At 42.5% G+C, this 18,915-nt stretch overlaps 1 protein-coding gene across 2 annotated transcripts in view; it reads left to right on the top strand.

Moving 5' to 3' along the window:
* SGCD (sarcoglycan delta) overlaps positions 1-18,915 on the top strand; it is a 528,736-nt gene that overhangs the window by 366,222 nt on the left and 143,599 nt on the right. For both annotated transcript variants that reach the window (XM_083181716.1, XM_083181717.1), the window contains one exon: positions 18,605-18,790. In XM_083181716.1, the coding sequence (XP_083037842.1) occupies positions 18,605-18,790 (186 nt within the window). The remainder of the gene's footprint in view (positions 1-18,604; positions 18,791-18,915) is intronic.

The following is an 18,915-nucleotide window of genomic DNA, read 5'->3' as shown; positions in this document are numbered from 1 at the left end:
CGGGCAAAACATCATCGCCCGGCGCCGGATTTTACGAGGCTTTAAATAGCGGCTCCCACGCTCGCCATCTTCACTCCAGTCTAGGAGCGGGTTGGGAGAGGGTGTGTTGGTGCTGCTGCTGGGGCTTGAACTGAATTTGTCGATGGGGCTGTCTGCTGGGTGCTGCTGTGTACTCTGTCCTCTCTGCTTAGGGTGGGACCACCCCAGTCAACTGTGTAACAGTGATAATAACTGATTCTGCTGTGTGTGTGTTTATGTGTGTAACTGTGTACTTGTAGTACTACTGTGCTGGGGCCTACCTCTGGTGCTGTGCTGTACATATTATCTAATAATAATAATAATAATAATAATAATAATAATAATAATAATAATAATAATAATAATAATATATGTGTCCACTGGTGCTGCTTGCTAGTGCCTGCACTGAATAGAGGCTGCCAGAACCTACTCAGTCCACTGGTGCCACTGCCAGTGCTACTGCCTACCTAGTAGTACCTACCTACTAGGCTATTATATTTATTTAATTAATAAATAATACCTGTCCTGCAGTGCTGTAACTGTAATTAATTCCAGGCTGCTGGTGCCCTGCCAACCAGTACCTACTGCAATATAATTATTATTATAATATCATTCTGCTGGTGCCTACTACTGCCGTCTCTACCTGTCTTGTGCCTAGTACTGCTATATCTACCTGTCTGATGCCTGGTACTGCCGTATCTACTGTCTGGTGCCCACTGCCAGTGCTACTGCCTACCTAGTAGATTCTACCTAAGCTGATATATTTAATTAATAAATAATACCTGTCCTGCAGGCTGCTGGTCCCCTGCCAACCAGTACCTACTGCAATATAATTATTATTATAATATCATTCTGCTAGTGCCTACTATAAATGATGGAGATCCAGAACATGGAGGATTAAAAAAATAGGGAAAGATGAAGATCCACTTCCTCATAGTTCTGAAGCTGATGCCACTAGTCATGACATAGACGATGAAATGGCAAGAACGTCGTCTGCCACGGCCGATGCCCAGTGTGAAAGCAGAGGGCATGTACAATCGAAACCAAAGTTCCGTAGAAGGATTCGAAAAAGTAAATGTAAATCGTTGGAAGAGAAATGTAAACTTGCCATTTACAACACAGAGTGGCAAGGAATGGCCTAAGTTCATGACTAGTGGTTCAGCTTCACATGATGATCAAAGTCCTCCTCGTCTCCCCCCACCCTATAGTAAATTTAAGAGAGTTAGGCTGACACCAACTAAAAAAACTCAGAAAACAACTCTGCCTTCTAAAGACATATCCCAAATCACCAAGGAAAGTCCAAGGGTGTCGGGGGTTGTGATACCGGACCTTCCCATCACTGTATGTGAAGAGGTGGCTTCTTCCACCATTTGCAGTACACCCTCTGCATATGCTGGACGGATCACCCACAGTCTAGTTCCAGATTTTAATAATGAAGGTGATGTTGTACACCAGGAGGAGGATATTGATGTAGCTGGCGCTGAGGAGGAAGTTGACGAGGAGGATGCAGAGGTGGTTTGCTTAAATTATGCACCAGGAGGGAATGAGGCACCTGGGGGGGGGAGGGAGGGAAGTTGTTGTCCATGGAATGAAAAAGCCCATCGTCATGCCTGGGCAGAGGACCAATAAATCCACCTCTACGGTCTGGATTTTTTTTTTTATCCGAATCCTGACAACAAATGCATTTTTATTGCGTGATCCCTCTCCTAAAAATATTTTTGCATGATTTACACAAAAAATGGTTGTTTCTACAGATAATGTGATGGAGTTCAATAAGTTATGGTAACAGTTGTATGCATTTGGTGTGCGGCCCTGCTCCTCATTGTGTTGCTGGTTGCTAAAGGCTTGGAATGGTCTGATGTTGCTCCCTTCTCTGATACTACTGCTGTAGTATGATGGTTTAAACTTTTCACTGCGTTTTCCATGCTTCAGTGAACACATTGGAACTGTGCAGCTCCTGCTACACTGATAAGCAGTACTAGGTATATTTTAACTCCTTAAACTCTATGCATAACAAATGTTCAAGTTTTGGATGAAGTAATACTTTAACCACATATTGCATATCCTCTGTCCGATTTGTATGTATTATCCCTTTGAGTGCCAACATCTCTGTGGGAGATGCTCAAAAGGCCAGCATCACTCTCATTTGTTATATAAATTCATGTAAAAAATGTTGTGTGGAAAAAAAGTTTTTATTTCCTATATATGGTAAACATTACAGGTCATTATGATGAATAAAAATGTTTGCGTGGCAATTTTCACACCTACAGTATTTTGACAAACTCCCATGGCACTCAAAGGGTTAAACAGTCATACCATTTAACTTTCCAGACAGTTCTCAAACTGTGGGTCCCGACCTTCTCAGCATGGGGGTCGCGACTCCATGTTGCTGACCATCAGGCTGATGACTTTTCTACTCTGTCAGTGATTCAAGGAGTCTGAAAAATCTTTTGAGTTGTCTGTTACTTTAGACTCCTCCCATCATTCTGTGCCTCCACAATGCTGCCATGTGTGTGCTGTCTGCTGACTACACATGTGATGTGATGACCTTATGCAGTAACTTGCTGGGGTCCTGTCATTATTTTTATTATGTGATGGGATCCCAGAGCAAAATAGTTTGAGGACCCCTGCCATAGATGGATGCATAAGATGTGTTCTATAAATAATCTTTTCTTGATATCCAGATGGACCTTGCTGGATTTTCAGTTACAATGTTGGTAAAGCAAATCTGTAAACAATAGATCTCAGAAACCAATGTCATAACATACTTGGCAGACTAGATCTCTAGGAACCTAAGATCATCTTTGGCAAATACAGAGAGAGGAACAGACAGTATATGAATTATTAAAACATATTAATAAATTGCTCTGTTGGAAGCATTGTGACGTATCTCTGAAGACTTAGGGGGGTATTCAATGTCAGGGGAACGGCTGTCGAGCAAGCTCGACAGCTGTGCCCCTGTCCCGTTCTCGCTTGGCTCGACTGGAGCTCGGCGGTCGGGATTCAATGTCCCGGCCGCCGAGCGGCGAGAAGGGGTCGTGGCCGCGAGTTGATGACGGAAATAGACGAGCTCCGGCCAGGAGCTCGCCTATTTCCGGCTTTTCTCGGCAGAACGAGCCCGACCGCTTGTGATGTCGTGCTCGTTCTGCGGTGAAACCCTGTTCAATGCTGTCGGGGAAGACCGCATTGAATAGGGCCCCGCAGCCATCTACCCCGTCGGGAGATGGCTGCGGGAGCACGACTGTGTTTGAATACCCCCCTAAACCTACTGTATCTAGATATGAAGTTCAGATAACAGATTGTATACTGTAATCTACTTGTCTTTCTCAGAAACAATGTCTGTGCATCTGGAATGCCCAATTTCCATTCATATTCTCTTGTTCTCTAGATGGGGGAGCAGTGTCTCTCAAATTCACATTGCAGAGGTTTACAGTAATGAAAAATGCTGAGTCCTTACAAGTTATTCTTAGTATGACATACTGTAGGACCAGGGGTTGTCATGTTACACTGAAACAATCTCATGTGATACTGTAGCATGGTCTTTTTTTTAAATCCCCTCATTGGTGGTCCATAACAACAAGGATGAAAAAGATCCGTTGAATGATTTTGTAATGGTCCACATCAATATTTTGTAGGATGCATTTGGGTACATGTTCGTTCAGTACTTGGTGGCCCCTGTGATTTAGGGCCTTATTCTAGTTTACTCTAAAGGTGCGTACACACGTACAGATTTTCTGTCTGATCTATCTGGTGGAAACAAAAACCTGGAAATGTATGGGAGCAAATGACAATAAAAAAAGTGGTCCCAAATGCTTGAAAACAGACAGAGATCAGTCAGACAAATTGTTTAAATCATTCTTCTATTTATCAAAGCATATCTTTTTTTCTGTTTTCATGCATTTGGGTGGAAATTTTTGATTGTCAATTGCTTCCATACATTTCCAGGTTTTTGTTCCCACCAGGTAGATCAGACAGAAAAATCTGTATGTGTGTACGCACCTTTAGAGGCAAATTCCTTCTCAAATGGACAAAACCATGTGCACTGCAGGTGGGGAAGATATAACATGTGCAGAGAGAGTTAGATTTGGGTGGGTTTTTTTTCTTCAAAGTGAGATCTATATTACAGTGTAGAAATAAAGCAGTCCGTATTTTCCCTGCACCAAAACAATTTAACACCCAAATCTAATTCTATCTGCACCTGTTACATCTGCACCCCCGCAGTGCACATGGTTTTGTCCATCTGAGAAGGAATTTTGCCTGTAAGAGTGAACTAGAATAAGGCCCTTAGTATCTACAGGTCACTTACCCCTTTCACAAGCTTGGTCCCAGGTCTTTGTAATGAAGGAATGGGTAAAGATCCTGGTCTTTACTTTTTATTATTTCCGAACCTACTGCAGTGTAAAACCCACAACCCACAACCCGGAAATAACCCTGGTTATAACCAGGGTCACAGAGCTAATGCCTGGCTAGACCCATTTTACACTGACACTTGATATACAGGTTGTAACTGTTCATTATCCCAGCTTAAGGTACAGGAGTTTAGTATGGAAGAGGGAGATTGTAAGCGTGCAAGCAGGGCCCTCCTACCTCTGTCAGTTTGTTTTATCACTGTTTTTTCCAATTGTAAAATGCGACAGAATATGCTGCGTTATATAAGAAACTGTAAATAATTAATCATCGTCTATCCTGCTTGATAATCAGTCCATTACTGAACATGGCTAAAATTCCTTCATAGTTCACAAATACATGGATATTCAATACTGTTCTAGCATCAAAAGCCCCCCCCCCATGGAGCGACACAGCGCGCAACACCCCCCCACCCCATGGAGCAGGTGAGGGCGGGTGTTGACATGGTTGGTGGAGACATTGGACTGATCCATTGTAGGACAGAGACCGTGTGGATAGAGCAGAAAGAAATATGACCTTGTGTTGGATAAGTAGCTGTATAGATATGTACCTAGTATGCTTTCTGTATTGTATGGCGTTACTATGAAAGCTCTTCCTATTGTCCATCACTTTGATGCTCTCTGTATTGTATGGTAGTGAATGGGGTGCTGTCTGTATTGTATGCCTATCACTTGGGATGCTCTCTACATTGTATTTTAGTCATTAAGGTGTTTTCTGTATTGTATGACAATCACTAGATATTGTTTATTGAATATTGTCCACTAGGATGCAATCTGTATTGTCTTTTTGATACTCTACATTATGTTCTGTGAAAGTCACTAGGTTGCCCTATGTAATGTATGACATTCACTAGGGCGCTCAGCATTGTTTGTCCCTAGGATTTTGGGGAACGATAGGAATCGGCAATGATTTGTTTTTCATTTACATTGCTATGGAAAATGTAACTGAACCCCATCTTCCTTTGTGTTGTTCCTACTTAAATTAGGCTACTTGAATTATTGAATTAGTTTTCCAGTGCCACAATACATTTCCAATATACCCATGAGAGGTTATTAACATTGCCTCTAAATAAGGGAACAGCTATATCTTCATTTCTATGATAAACAGATTTTACAATGTTTTTCCACTCACTAAAATAAGTTGTCTATATTAATCCAGTCTGCAGTACATTTAAGTTGTCTTTTCGAAACTTCTCTGCAATGCATTCTGGTCCTTTTCCACTTTATTTATTAATACAATGAGATCTTTTATTTATTCTCTTGTCTGCCTGGCAGTGTGTTGAAGTCAATTCTGTTTTTTTTTTTTTTTTTTTTTTATATATATTCTACCTTATTATGTTGCACAAAACTACAATATGCGATTATGACAACACAAAAGAAATGTAACAAATTCATATAAATTACACCATAGGTAATCCACAAGTAATTTTTGATTGTCCAGAAGCGTTGTACTTTCTGGTTCATGTCTTCGAGTAACTAGGGATATATATGTCTCAAACTGCATCTGTTCCATTGTTTCATATATTTGTGCTTTACTAGATTATAGCAAAGTACATGACCTTATTAGAGAGAACATTTTATTTTTTATTTTATTTTTGTTTAACATACTTTCATTGTTAATGATTGCTTACAAATAATTATTTCTGCTGCTTTTAGTAAAAAATCTTACCATATAATAAAGATTTTACGGTACTACTTTCCTAGCATGGCGCCCATCGCATTAATTGTGTACATTTTTATATGGCATACAATCTGTGCGATACGTGCGATTTCGGTTTTTAAATCGCATGTATCGTATGAAAAACAGTAGAATTGTAAGCTACGATGCAATGTATGCGTTTAAATTGCATGCATCGCACTCATCGTTTACTTTATTCACATGCGATGTACGATGTACGCGATGCTTGTATGTCGAGTAAATTGTATGGATTGTATGTAGTTTTATATGTACAATGGGTGCGATGCAAAATACTAAAGTGCATATACTATGGTGTATGTATGCCCCCTAAATGATTAAAAATTGTATAATCACCCTAAAGGGTGCTTTTAAGCACCCAAATGGGTGCTTATGATGTTAAATGCAGCCCCACGCCAACCCCCCACTATAAACGTGAACCCGAAGCGTGGCGAGCGCAGCGGTACGCATCCTATGACCTTTTCATAGCCCCACTATCCACGTCGGCCTGGAGCTGAGAATAGAAAGTGTGGTGAGCGCAGCGAGCCACCGAGCCCAAAGCGTGGCGAGCACACTCGGATACCTTCACAGGTATCTGCTTCCCCTCGCGGGCTTCACAGGTATCCGCGTCCCCTCGCGGGGCTCGGTGCGCTCGCCACGCTTTGGGCTCGGTGGCTCGCTGACATTAAAACAGTACGACCGATGCGATGCATGTGATAAAAATGGATACTATGAAAAAATCACTGTAGTCGCATTCATCGCAAGCATCGCATTCATCTTATGGTGCAGAAACACATAAGATGCATGCGATTAATGCGATGCTTATCGTGGGCGCCGTGCTAGGAAAGCAGTACCGATTTTACTTCATACTCTACTTGCATACGGTCATGAAAGGGAGAGGGGGAGAATAAAGCCTCCCTGTATGGTCTGGGCATGTAGCAAAAACCGGAATGGTCCGGACCACACAGGGAGGTTGTATTCTCCCTTTCCCCTGGTGATCGGATCGGACACTACAAGCTCCGGAATGCAGGGTTGATGTTTGGTCCGGCATTCGGGGTCTTGTCCTGGTCCAGTTTTTACTAAGTCCAGTGTTTGGGGAACAGCAATAGATCAAGTTCTCAATCCAACTAAATGAACAAAGAACTGAGCTATGCAGTTATAAAGACTCTCCGTACACTGCCCGATGTGTGGTTCACTGCATGTAACTGGAAGAGTGATGGTCAAGACGATCACCATGCTTGGTAATGTTAACAGACTATTCCAGACATTGTTCATGTGCTATCTTGTGGAATTTTGATAAAAGGTTTTGGCGCTTCCCGTTACTTCTGCTGCCTATTTATAACCCCAGTAATCAATCTTCAAAATTTAATCCAAACGATTTTTGTTCTTTGTCTCTTCTCTGCCTTATGTGCTCAAAGATGACTGATTCCAATATGAAAAATCTAAATGTATATATCCAATGTGTGATCAAGTCTTCTTTCAGTGTATATAAAAGTATATAGGTTAGGCAATATGCATACCTAACTTACACATATTGGGGGTGCAAAACACATATATAAAGGTATCTTTAACACTTTGATGTGAGTACGGGTATGCACCACATCTGTGACGCATTTCGAGAATTAATCTCTCTTTCAAGGCATAACCTGAAAAAGATTCATTCTCGAAACGCGTTGGCAGGGGGAAGTCCCCAGCTGGAGCAAGTGTTTTTTGGTTGGCCAGGATTTCAGGTATGACCCAATTTTTTACCAACTACTAGTGTTTACCGGTATAAACTAGTGGGTCCCAGCCATAGACCCGGGTCACCATTACTACCCTCCAAAGAGGCACTCCAGAAGGTTTTTTTTTTGCATGTTTAAATAAAACTTTTTAACAAAATCGCTGTCTTTACCAGAAAAAGATAACTTTTGAGGAGTGTTCGTGTCACTGACAACGTGAGTACGGGTATGCACCCCATCTAAGTGTTAAAGATACCTTTATATGTGTTTTACACCCCCCAATATGTGTAAGTTAGGTATGCATATTGGGACACAGAGCCAGGGTAGAAGCTGTGATTTCAGGATTATCACTTTTCACACCGGAACTGGGTCTTCCCACTTGGGGACATTACCTCCTCTCCAAGCGCTACTGCCCCTGACTAATTAATTTTTTTTTTAGGTGTTACCAGGGTCATCAAGACCCAGGTCGCACCTTTTCAGACCTAAGCTGGGCTGTCCCCACTGGTTGCAAGTACTCGGAATGACCCTGCTAGTGAGCAGGTTCACGGACCTGGGACTCTCAACCCAGGTAGACCCTTTCAGATTATCCAGAACCGTGTCAATTAGTGTTCATGCGCAAAAACATGTTTTAGGCTTATGCCTAAAAACGGATATACTGTAAGAGGAAGAAAGGACATGGATACAAAGTTACAATGCCCAGGCATATTAACATACAAAGCGCTGAACAGGATGTTTGCGGAGCCTTAGAAAAAAATGCTCATAAAATCTAAAAAGAAAAATCTAGAGACCTAATGGAAGTAGGTACCACAATGAATGTATTCATTCCCAAACTTTGATGTATCTTTTAAACTTGTATATGGTGCTTTGTTTATCTCCTATTGTACGGTCCCCTAGAAAATGTTGTCTCTTTATAAATAACAGTATGCATTGAACCAAATTCATTAAAAAGTACTCCGGTAGCGACATTATTTTTTCTTTAACAAAAGAAGCTCAGGGTATGAATAGCGCAAGCTGTTATCACAAAACGATGGAACTGTGTCAGGTGGGATTGCATCTCCGCACCGCTCTGCTAAGGCAGACAATGTCACCTGGCAACAATGGGAAAACCTGGAAATGCAGCCTGGTCAGTGCAGCTACTGTACCTACAGGTAGCTGTATCTATTAAACAAAGAGCAGGATACAGGGGATGCAGTCAAAATCCCGACAGGGTCAAAATACAGACAAGGACAATATACCAACATTTAAAACCCCGACAAGGACAAAATACCGACATATATAGAATGCACAGGTGAAACAGTCAACATGACTTTCAGTCGTGAGGTCGACATGGGTTTTTTGACCCATGTGCCGACAGGCGGTATTTCATGCCCTACCATCCACTAGGGCGTGGTGGGAGTATAAAATTGTGTGCCGAGCTCAGCGAGGCACTGTGCCCGAAGCATAGTGAGCGATGCAAGGGGCTGCGGTTCACTTCCGACTGTGTCGACATTCGGGTAAAAAAAATGAAAAAAAAAACCCATGTCGACCGAAAGTCATGTTGACTGTTTAAGCTGTACATTCTATATGTCGGTATTTTGACCTTGTCCGGATTTTAAATTTCGGGATTTTGTCCTTGTCCGTATTTTGACCCATTCAAGATTTTGACCATCGGGATTTCATACCGAATCCGGATACAGTACATGCTTGTATTGATTATAATTTTGCACATTGTAATGTAATAAAAGCATTGAAAAACTTTTATTCACATCGACATATCGGTTAACATTTACCATAGAGGGGGGTATTCAATCCCCATTTAATAGGCACCCGCCGCTATTCCCCCATCTGAAATAGCGGTGGATGCCTATTAAATGCTGTCTTTTCCGACAGCACTGAAGAGGCATGCGGCAGAACTTACCCCACTTTAAAAGCAGTCGGCCCATTTTGCCGAGCACCAGCATGGATTGTCAAGATCACGGCCGTATCTGGTGGACACACCTCCTTGTTTGGCAGGCAGGACATGGAATCCCGCTTGGGCCAGGGTCATGACTGTTGGGACGCCCAGGCAGTCGTGACCCGGTATTGAATACCCCCCAGAGTATCTAAAGCATAAAATAAATGTATTATGTTTATGTCCTGCAATGGAAAGGTGTGTGTGTGTGTGTGTGTGTGTGTGTGTGTGTGTATGTATATATATATATATATATATATATATATATATATATATATATATATGTGTGTGTGTGTGTGTATGTGTATATATATATATATATATATATATATATATATAATATATATATGTCACCACAATAAAGCATTGAATCTTCATCCAGTCTCCAAGTGACGCCTTATTGCCATTCTGATATATATATATATATATATATATATATATATATATATATATATATATATATATATATATATATATGTAACCTACTTGCCTGACGAAGGAGCTTAGCGCTCCGAAACTGTTGCATTAAAACTTTTGGGTACTTATGTATTATCTGGGCTCCCATGTTAAATGCACCCCATTTTTTCATACCCCTACTATCCAACTACGCATGGAGTTGATTTTATATAGTGTGGCGAGCGCAGCGAGCCACCGTGCCCGAAGCGTGGCGAGCGCAGCGAGCCCCGCAAGGGGACACGGTCTCATAAGAAAAACGGGAGCCCAGATATTACATAAGTACCAACTTTTGTTATCACCAAACTCCTGGAGTGCCGTGCGGTGTGTCATTCACATACACACCATCACCTCGGATATATATATATATATATATATTCTAGTGGATCGTCAGGGCACTCCTCTGGTCTGCTCAGGACAGTATTCAATTGCCCCGGTGGCTCCTCATGTGCTCCCGCACAGTGATATAGGTCAGGTAAATAGTGGCACTCGTGGGTCTCTCAGAATCAGGAAGAACAACAGACACCAAAGTCTGGCAACGTTTCGGTTTATTACCGTTCTCAAGCCTCAAGTGCCAACTGTACAATAAACAAATATATACCCACTCACCATCACCCGTGCAGCTCGGTCTCACGCTTCCCCCCCCCCCCATGTCCAGGTCCAATGACGTCACCCCAGGCGACACACGCCGGCCAGCGTGTCCGGACTGCTGCTGGGTTGCTATGCGACCGCTAAAAACAATAACCTGAAAAGACATGTGTGAACGTAAAATACGCAATACAAAGGATCACAATGCGTAGCGTGGGGAATAGCCCGTTCATTAACAACAACATAGGCTACAATGATATACATTTAATGGTCATAATAGCATTACAGTGCAAAATAAACACAATCATAATAGACCATCAGGATCATTAGGTATGCAGGGATACGCTGTTAAGGCGGAAACAACTACAGAAAACAGTGGAAGCTACATGCTTCATTGAGACCAAGTGGGTGCACCGTATTCAGTCGGTGTATCCACTTGGTCTCTCGTTGTAACAACAATTTGTCCCGATTGCCACCACGTCTGTTTTTAGGGATGTGATCAATGATCTTGTATTTCAAGGTGGCTAGGCTATGCCTCTGTTCCCTGAAGTGTCTTGCTACCGGTTGCTCTGTATTAGCAACTTTGCCCTCCGAGGATGCTCTAATACTTGACCTATGACCTGCCATTCTGGTTTTAAACTGACAGGTGGTTTTACCCACATAGATCAGACTGCATGGGCATCTAATAATGTAGATAACGTTATCTACATTATTAGATGCCCATGCAGTCTGATCTATGTGGGTAATCAAGGAGCTTGGTAAATACGTGGTGTCAGCTATCAACGATGTCACAAGGAGAAACCCATGGCAAAAGGAGCAGCAGCCATGGGTTTCTCCTTGTGACATCGTTGATTGCTGACACCACGTATTTACCAAGCTCCTTGATAAAGGTCCGCCACTATGGACCGAAACGTCGGGGCACATATGGAAACGTTAAAATTGTGATTCATGCTGACCAAATTTCACTGGATATAATAAAAAACCCGGATTGGATTTTATAACAAGTCTTTGTTATAAAGGCGAGTGCCTGACACCCCCCATCCACAGTGTGGAGGATACTCCCGGAATATAATTGGGGCTGTGTGTCAAAACACATTCCCCTTGCCAGGCACCCCAGACTATTGACCTTTATGTAGTGTGAGTGCGGTCTTTCTTTGGAACTATATATAATCTCTATCTATAATGCATGCAGTCCAGATATGTATGATTGAGTCAAGAACAAGTATAGCCATCAATGTATAGCACAGCAATGAAGCCTCCAGAGCCGCACTGTTGGTTTATTCCAGATTTTTACATCTGTGGTTTATGTACAAATCATAAGGTGTGTGTGGTCTGTGCAGGCGCAAGACCAATTTGATGCATGTGCAGAACAGGTCTGGAGATATTGCTCACAATCTCAAAATACGTTACTTACTGCAGCAGAATGGCAGATTAGCACGGTGTAAACTGGATTATTTTACACTTTAGAAAACAAAGCAGCTTTCCTGGGGATACAATGCAGGGGGGAAAAGTAGGTAATTACGTAGCAGGGACAAATAGCCATCCCTGCAGTGTGTTAGTAGTGAAGCTAATGCCAGTGGAAAGTCCCGGGGATGGATATCACCAATACTGCTTTTGCGATTTAAAACCGGGGATTGTAGCCATTCATACATTGTGTTTGACTTGGGGCATGAAGGGCCCACCAGAGAATGCAATGATAGGGATCCATGCTTACACAGGGTGGACAGCCAGCAGAGATTGTGCGCACATTTACCGCAGAGGGTCTTGGCCAACTATTGGAGATGACATGCAAGAGAAAATGGGTGGTCCTGCACGCCCTCTTCTCTGATTGACAGGATGGTCTGTCTTGTGCAGTTCTAATAAAAGCAAACCAAGCAGTTACGTTTATCCATGATATGGGCCCCTAGCGGAGGGAATAGAGCCTTCAGGCATTGGAGCCTGCCAGGAATTCCCCCAGGTTTCTAGTTGACCAGTCCAACCCTACATTAACTTTCTGGGATACTTAACGCTTTGAATGTTAAGTGAATTTGTCAAAATAAATGTAAAAATTTCCAAGCAAACATTTGCATTCATCATAATGACCTGTAATGTTTTCCTTTTATATAGGAAATCTAATCTTTTTGTTTACACAACAATTTTTTTATTTGACTTTATATAATAAATGTGAGCGACGCTGGCATTTTTAGCAGATACATGGGCACTCAAAGGGTTCATCTTTTTAGGTACTTCTTAAAAATGAGTGTTTTCAAAATATATCCTGCAAATAATAAATTGATAAATAGGCCACTTTGTGTGCGCATTAGAACATTTTCCTGTTGTCCATTCAGTGGACAGTTTCCATGGACACGCACAAAAATAGCGGACCTCGCTGATAGTAGATCTGTGGTTAGTTTGAGTATTATGTAGATTGTCTAGAGTAGCTTTAAATGCCAAGGGAGTCATTAAAACAAAATCTGTACTTGAAGTCAGCATGGTAAGAGTTCTATATGAAATCATGTAGACATGGTCATCTAAATAATACTTGTGTGCCTGTCTGATCTTTATTTCCTAAATGTTCCGACTGAATCTCCTAAATGTTCTGATTATTTTCTATGTAGAGCTGAATGCTTAGTTTTCAGATATTATAATTTTTTTTATGTAGACATTGTCTCCCAGTCTCCTATCTTAAGCTGGGTACGCACTATAGTATTCCTCAGTGAGTGATTTCTTTAACGATATCATTCAAATGATCTAGCGCAGTGGTTCCCAACCTGGGGTACTAGTACCCCTGGGGGTACTCTGCAGACCAGTTGGGGGTACTTGAAAATAACATTGGTAATGGTGGAAGAAGGAAAAGTATTTTGATGGCGGCAGAAGACTCCCATTGCCATGGAGACGAACCACGTTGTGTCACTTTTGGTTCTGTCTGCGGCGTCATTAGTGTCTCCTTGTGCTTTTGCCTGACCAGCAATCCACTAGGAGCTACCTACGCTGCCCTCAAACATCAGCAATCATCTGCCCCATGTCAGGTGTGGAGAAAGCAGTGGCATTAATCCTACAGGCATTAGTGGGAACCCCGATGACAGTAAACAGCCAACGGTCAGACACAGAGGATTCCTTAATGCATACTACTCCTCCACTACTCCTTAATATAAGGACACACATTAGGACACGCATACTGCTCACTTCCACTACACTCGTAAGTACTGGGGATATTTCAAATTGAGAGGAGGGGGTACTCATAAATGAAAAGTCTAATCAAGGGGTACGGGAGATAAAAAAGGTTGGGAACCACTGATCTAGCGCATACACACTGAATCATACTTGCCTACCCTTAATGGCTGGGAGGCTCCAGCAAATCTGGTCCCCCGGGAAGGTGTATATGTCTCCCGCATCACCCCCGCAGTCGCCACACCCTCCTTCTCTGCAGCATTAAAATTCCAAATTTTGCAGATCCATGTAGAGGGGGTGGGGCTAAAATTATGCAAATAACATAGTTTTAGCTCCTCCCCAACCCGCTGACACTTGAATTGCCGCTTTTGACTGTCAAGGGGGCGGGGCTTGGTGACAGCCTTGTCCCGCCCCCATGATTCGTAGTATGTGGTCTCCTCTCTCGGCTTCTCCCAGAGAGGAGTGACAAAATGTAGGCAAGTATGCAATGAATTCTATAATTGACAATGTTGGGAGTTATTCAGAACGGATTGCAAAAGCTTTCTCAAATTGGAAAACCATGCTGCAGGAGGGGCAAATGTAACTTGTGCAGAGAGTAAAGGTGTACACACGGTGCAATTTTGGTTTACAATATTGACTACATAGGCAAAATCTTATAAAAGGCTAGCCCAATTCTCAGTGCTTCCCTTGATTGCGATATCAATGCGCAGCCTCGTGAGGTCCGTATCGCATAGATAAATAGACTATGCAGGCGAGGCAATTTTCAAGTGAAGATCATCACGATTATATGGTTCTAGGGTCTGGGGAATTCAAGGGAAATTGCGTAGTCAAAATCGCACCGTGTGTACGCAGCTGCTACTTCTGATTTCCGATGCCATGGGGCCACACAATTCTGGTAAACACTTTGCGATTTGCACTAACTTGCTATTGTTTTTGACTATGCCGTCCAAATTGATTGCCCAAATTTCTCCGTGTACACCTAACTTTAGATTTGGGTGAGGTGTTTTCAAACTGAAATAGGAATTGCAGTGTAAAAATAAAGCAGTCAGTATTTATCCTGCACAGAAAAACATATCTCCCCCAAAACTAACACTCTCTGCACATGTTACATCTGCCCCATCTGCAGCGCAGCATGGTTTCACCCATTAGAGAAATATTTTGCATTTACAATCGACTTGGGCCCTTAGTTTGAAAAGGTTACATACAGTAGCACAGGGGTCCTCAAACCTTTTTTGCTCTGGACCCATCACACAATAAAAATAATTGCAGGACCCCAGCAATTTACTGCAGAAGGTCATCACATCACATGTGTAGTCAGCAGACAGCCATACTTGCCTACTTTTGAAAACTAGTTTCAGGGAGATTATAGTTGGTAGTAGAATTTTGCACAGCACCCCATTGAGGGGGCGTGTCATGCTCCATCCAAAGGGCGTGTCTTGTTCCATATATGGAGATATTGTGAAAAGAGTTTGCGAAAGTGGAACCTAGAATTGTGGGTGTGTACTGCTACTGATCTGTGAGGAATCTTTTAAAATGACTTCTATCCAAATGTAGATGAGCCCCTAAGCAGTTAGTAAGAGCTACTATACTTGGTAAAGTGCTTGGAAATGGTACTGATGATTTAATGTAAATGTATCTATCGTTCCTTTTTTTCCCAAAAGATGTAACAGTGTAATGTGGGCTAGGTGGAATGAGGGAGATTGCTAGACTAATGAGGGAGAGAGGGAGATTGCTGCTATTTCAGGGAGTCTCCTGCAGAATGCAGGAGGGTTGGCAACTATGGCAGACAGCACACACATGGCAGCATTGTGGAGGCACAAAATGATGGGAGGAGCCTGAAGTAACAGACAATTCAACAGATTTTTGAGACTCCTTGAATCCCTGACTGAGATTAGAAAAGTCATCAACCTGATGGTCAGCAACATGGAGTTGTGACCCCATGCTGAGAAGGCCGAGACCCACTTTGGGGGTCAGGACCCACAGTTGAGAACCACTGCAGTAGCACCTCGAGAAATTACATCCTTATGTTTTGTTTTGTTTTTTGTCTTACAGATGACAGTAAACACACCAAAAAGGAGAAAAAGGGACACACTTTTCTTAAATTATAACTTTTATTGTGCCATTCTAATTAAGACATGCAAAATATGTTAAATGATAGAAACAAAATATTTGAATATCTAATATAATGCTAGTAAAATAATGATTATTAATTTGCGAGTGCAGAAATCACCCACCACTTGTTTTCATGTGGAGAGGATTCTACACTCAAAGATTTGTGAGTTGCAAATCCAGACTCCAATTAAAAAAATGAATCTCTTGGGAAATGTTTTCTTTGTTGCATGTAGGCATCCCACGTTAATGAGAGGTCCGCTCCTTGGCACTGCCAGGAGAATAAATGTGTGCACTCTGGCATTTCCTTTATGGGAGGGGGAGTACTTATTCATAGTTTTCTATACTTTATACGGTGTAAAACATTTCTAATCAATCAATAGTCTCTTTTTTACTATACTGTATGTTTTGCCTTTTAGTAATTTTTGGGATGCTTTTCTATCAGACAAAAAAAAAAGAAACCATTAGTTATATCCTGCTAGATCACTCCTATGTACTGTAGCTGTAGTTGGCACCAGGGGATTAACTAGTCCTCCTCCATTGCTGCCTGCTCCTCATTATATCAGTGGTGCGCACTCCCGGTATAGAAGTCCTATGTGTCTGTTTGTTGGATGTCACTGTCACATTTAAATCATTAGATAGTAGATTTCACTATTGTGTGTAACCAAGAAAAAATGGCTGCAACCATGTTCATTCTGCAGGAGAAGACAATAGGCAAACCTTCATGCACCCTGCCCCATAACGGTCTTTTAATGGTAAATGTTGGCACTGTGGTACAATGCGTCACAATGCGTCACTAACTTCTGCTCCATGTACTAAAACTTGCCACAGCGCACCCATAGTGGTAGCAGCTACCATCCTGGTATTCATCCATTGCTCATTCATTTTATTATAGATACTGCAACTACAGTAGTACACTATCTACAGGCAACATACAAGGCTAGCTCTGGGCCAAGTGGAGCCCAAGGTGAACAGTACAGCACCTTCCACATGATGTCCAGCAACACCTTGTTATGTGCTGTTTGTTGATAGTGTATTCATGTCTAATAGAAGTACAGTATTTGCTCCTTTGACTGCAATGAATGTTTTACCCACTTGGTGTTTTGCATGGTGGCATCGTTGCTTTGTTTAAAAAAAAATTGCATTTATCACGGTAAAACAGTGATTCCGTTACCTGCAGAACTGCCCTATAGCTTTATTTTGTATTGAAAAACTAATGCTGGCGTTCCACTAGACCAGTGATGGCTAACATTGGCTCCGCAGCTGTTGTTGAACCACACATCCTAACATGCCCTGTATAGCAAAAATGTTGCAGGCCATGCTGGGATGCTGGAGTACCAAGGTTCGCTATCACCGCACTAGATCAATTTTCATCCAACCATCCAGTTGGTTGAACATTGGGGGCTAATTCAAACCTGCTCACACAGGTCCGAATTCAGCCCTGTCCCCGATGGTGGGGGACTGCGTAGGTGTTAGTGCGCACCTGCAGACCCCCACAACGAGTGCCTTCACTCACCGGGGTGCTCGCATTGTAATTGGCAGCCAGGGGGGGTTCTGGGGTGGAAATGCTGGGTGGGCAGTACGGAATGCAGGCGGATGATGTCATATAACGTCTGCGCCCGCCCCCAATTCGAACAACAAAGTGCAGCTGTATTTTTCGTCTGCGAACAGAGGAAAAATTATTCGATGGTAAGTACAGTAACCATAATGATTTTTCCTCTGTGCGGCACTTGTGAGCGGATGTGTAAACATACATATCTGCTCGCAGCGTTCGGGTGGCAGCGGGGATGGGGATCATGACACCGGACTCACTTTACGGCGGGCCAAATTCGCTGAAAAGTGCTCGCACCTCCATAGGGGTGCGAGGAAATTTCAGCGAATTCAGCCCTGCGAAGGGTGCAAGTTAGGCTTCATTCAGGTGCCGTTTTCAGCATAAAACCCTTCGGGGTTAATAGGATCAAAACCCCCCCAGGACTTCATGTGACATAGGTGCGGAACATCAATCCATTTTGCAGCAAAGTACTATTTATACTTTTAACAAACTATAAAAAAAATGTGTTCGCCCTGTCATCTGCCCCAGCATTATTTTACCTGAATTTTTTTGTACTGTAAAAAATCTGCAGGGAACCTAAATGTTTTTTGTTATTTTTTGCCTGCCTCCGTCTGCTAGCCCATCTTGCAGTCCTAATGAGCAGAAGACTCCTACCAGACTGCCTGCGCTAATGTTTCAAAGGGATGCGACTAATTAGTAAAAGTACAGAAGAAGCGTGAGGTTAAATGTTCCTGCCAGGTGAAACGCGAAGAAAGGGAAATGTGGCAGGAGCGGGCCAGGCAGCCGGTGTGCGGGGATAACAGGGCAGCCTGATTATATATTCCCACTGTTTAGCTATATCTCGCCGAGGCCCCGTTTCATATTGAATAAGATGCTGATTTAGTATACGTGCTCCTTGTGTATGGTTTCTGCAATGCATGCTGGTCATGTCAGGGACACTCAGCAGAGAATTTCCCCTTGTAACATCAGAATGTGTCTCTCTTTCTCCCTGTGTGCCTGATACAGATGCCTCAGGAACAGTACGTCCACAGGAACACACTCTCCAGCAGCGAGGGACCTCATGTGTACAAGGTGGGGATATACGGCTGGAGAAAGAGATGCCTCTATTTCTTCGTCTTGCTCCTCATGATACTCATCCTGGTGAACCTCGCTATGACCATCTGGATACTTAAAGTCATGAACTTTACTATTGTAAGTAACCATGGAAACCAGATTATTGAGGAAGCATGTTATAAGCGGTGGTGTGTGTCTGTGTGGGAGGGGGTTCCTTATTGCATTGATAAACAGCAGGAATTGGATTATTACTCCGCAGGAGC

The sequence above is a fragment of the Crinia signifera genome, chromosome 4 (genome assembly GCF_055691185.1).
Source record: "Crinia signifera chromosome 4, ASM5569118v1, whole genome shotgun sequence".
Lineage (NCBI taxonomy): Eukaryota > Metazoa > Chordata > Amphibia > Anura > Myobatrachidae > Crinia > Crinia signifera.
Note: the sequence above shows the minus strand (reverse complement) of the source record. Positions and strands in the feature narration are given on the sequence as shown.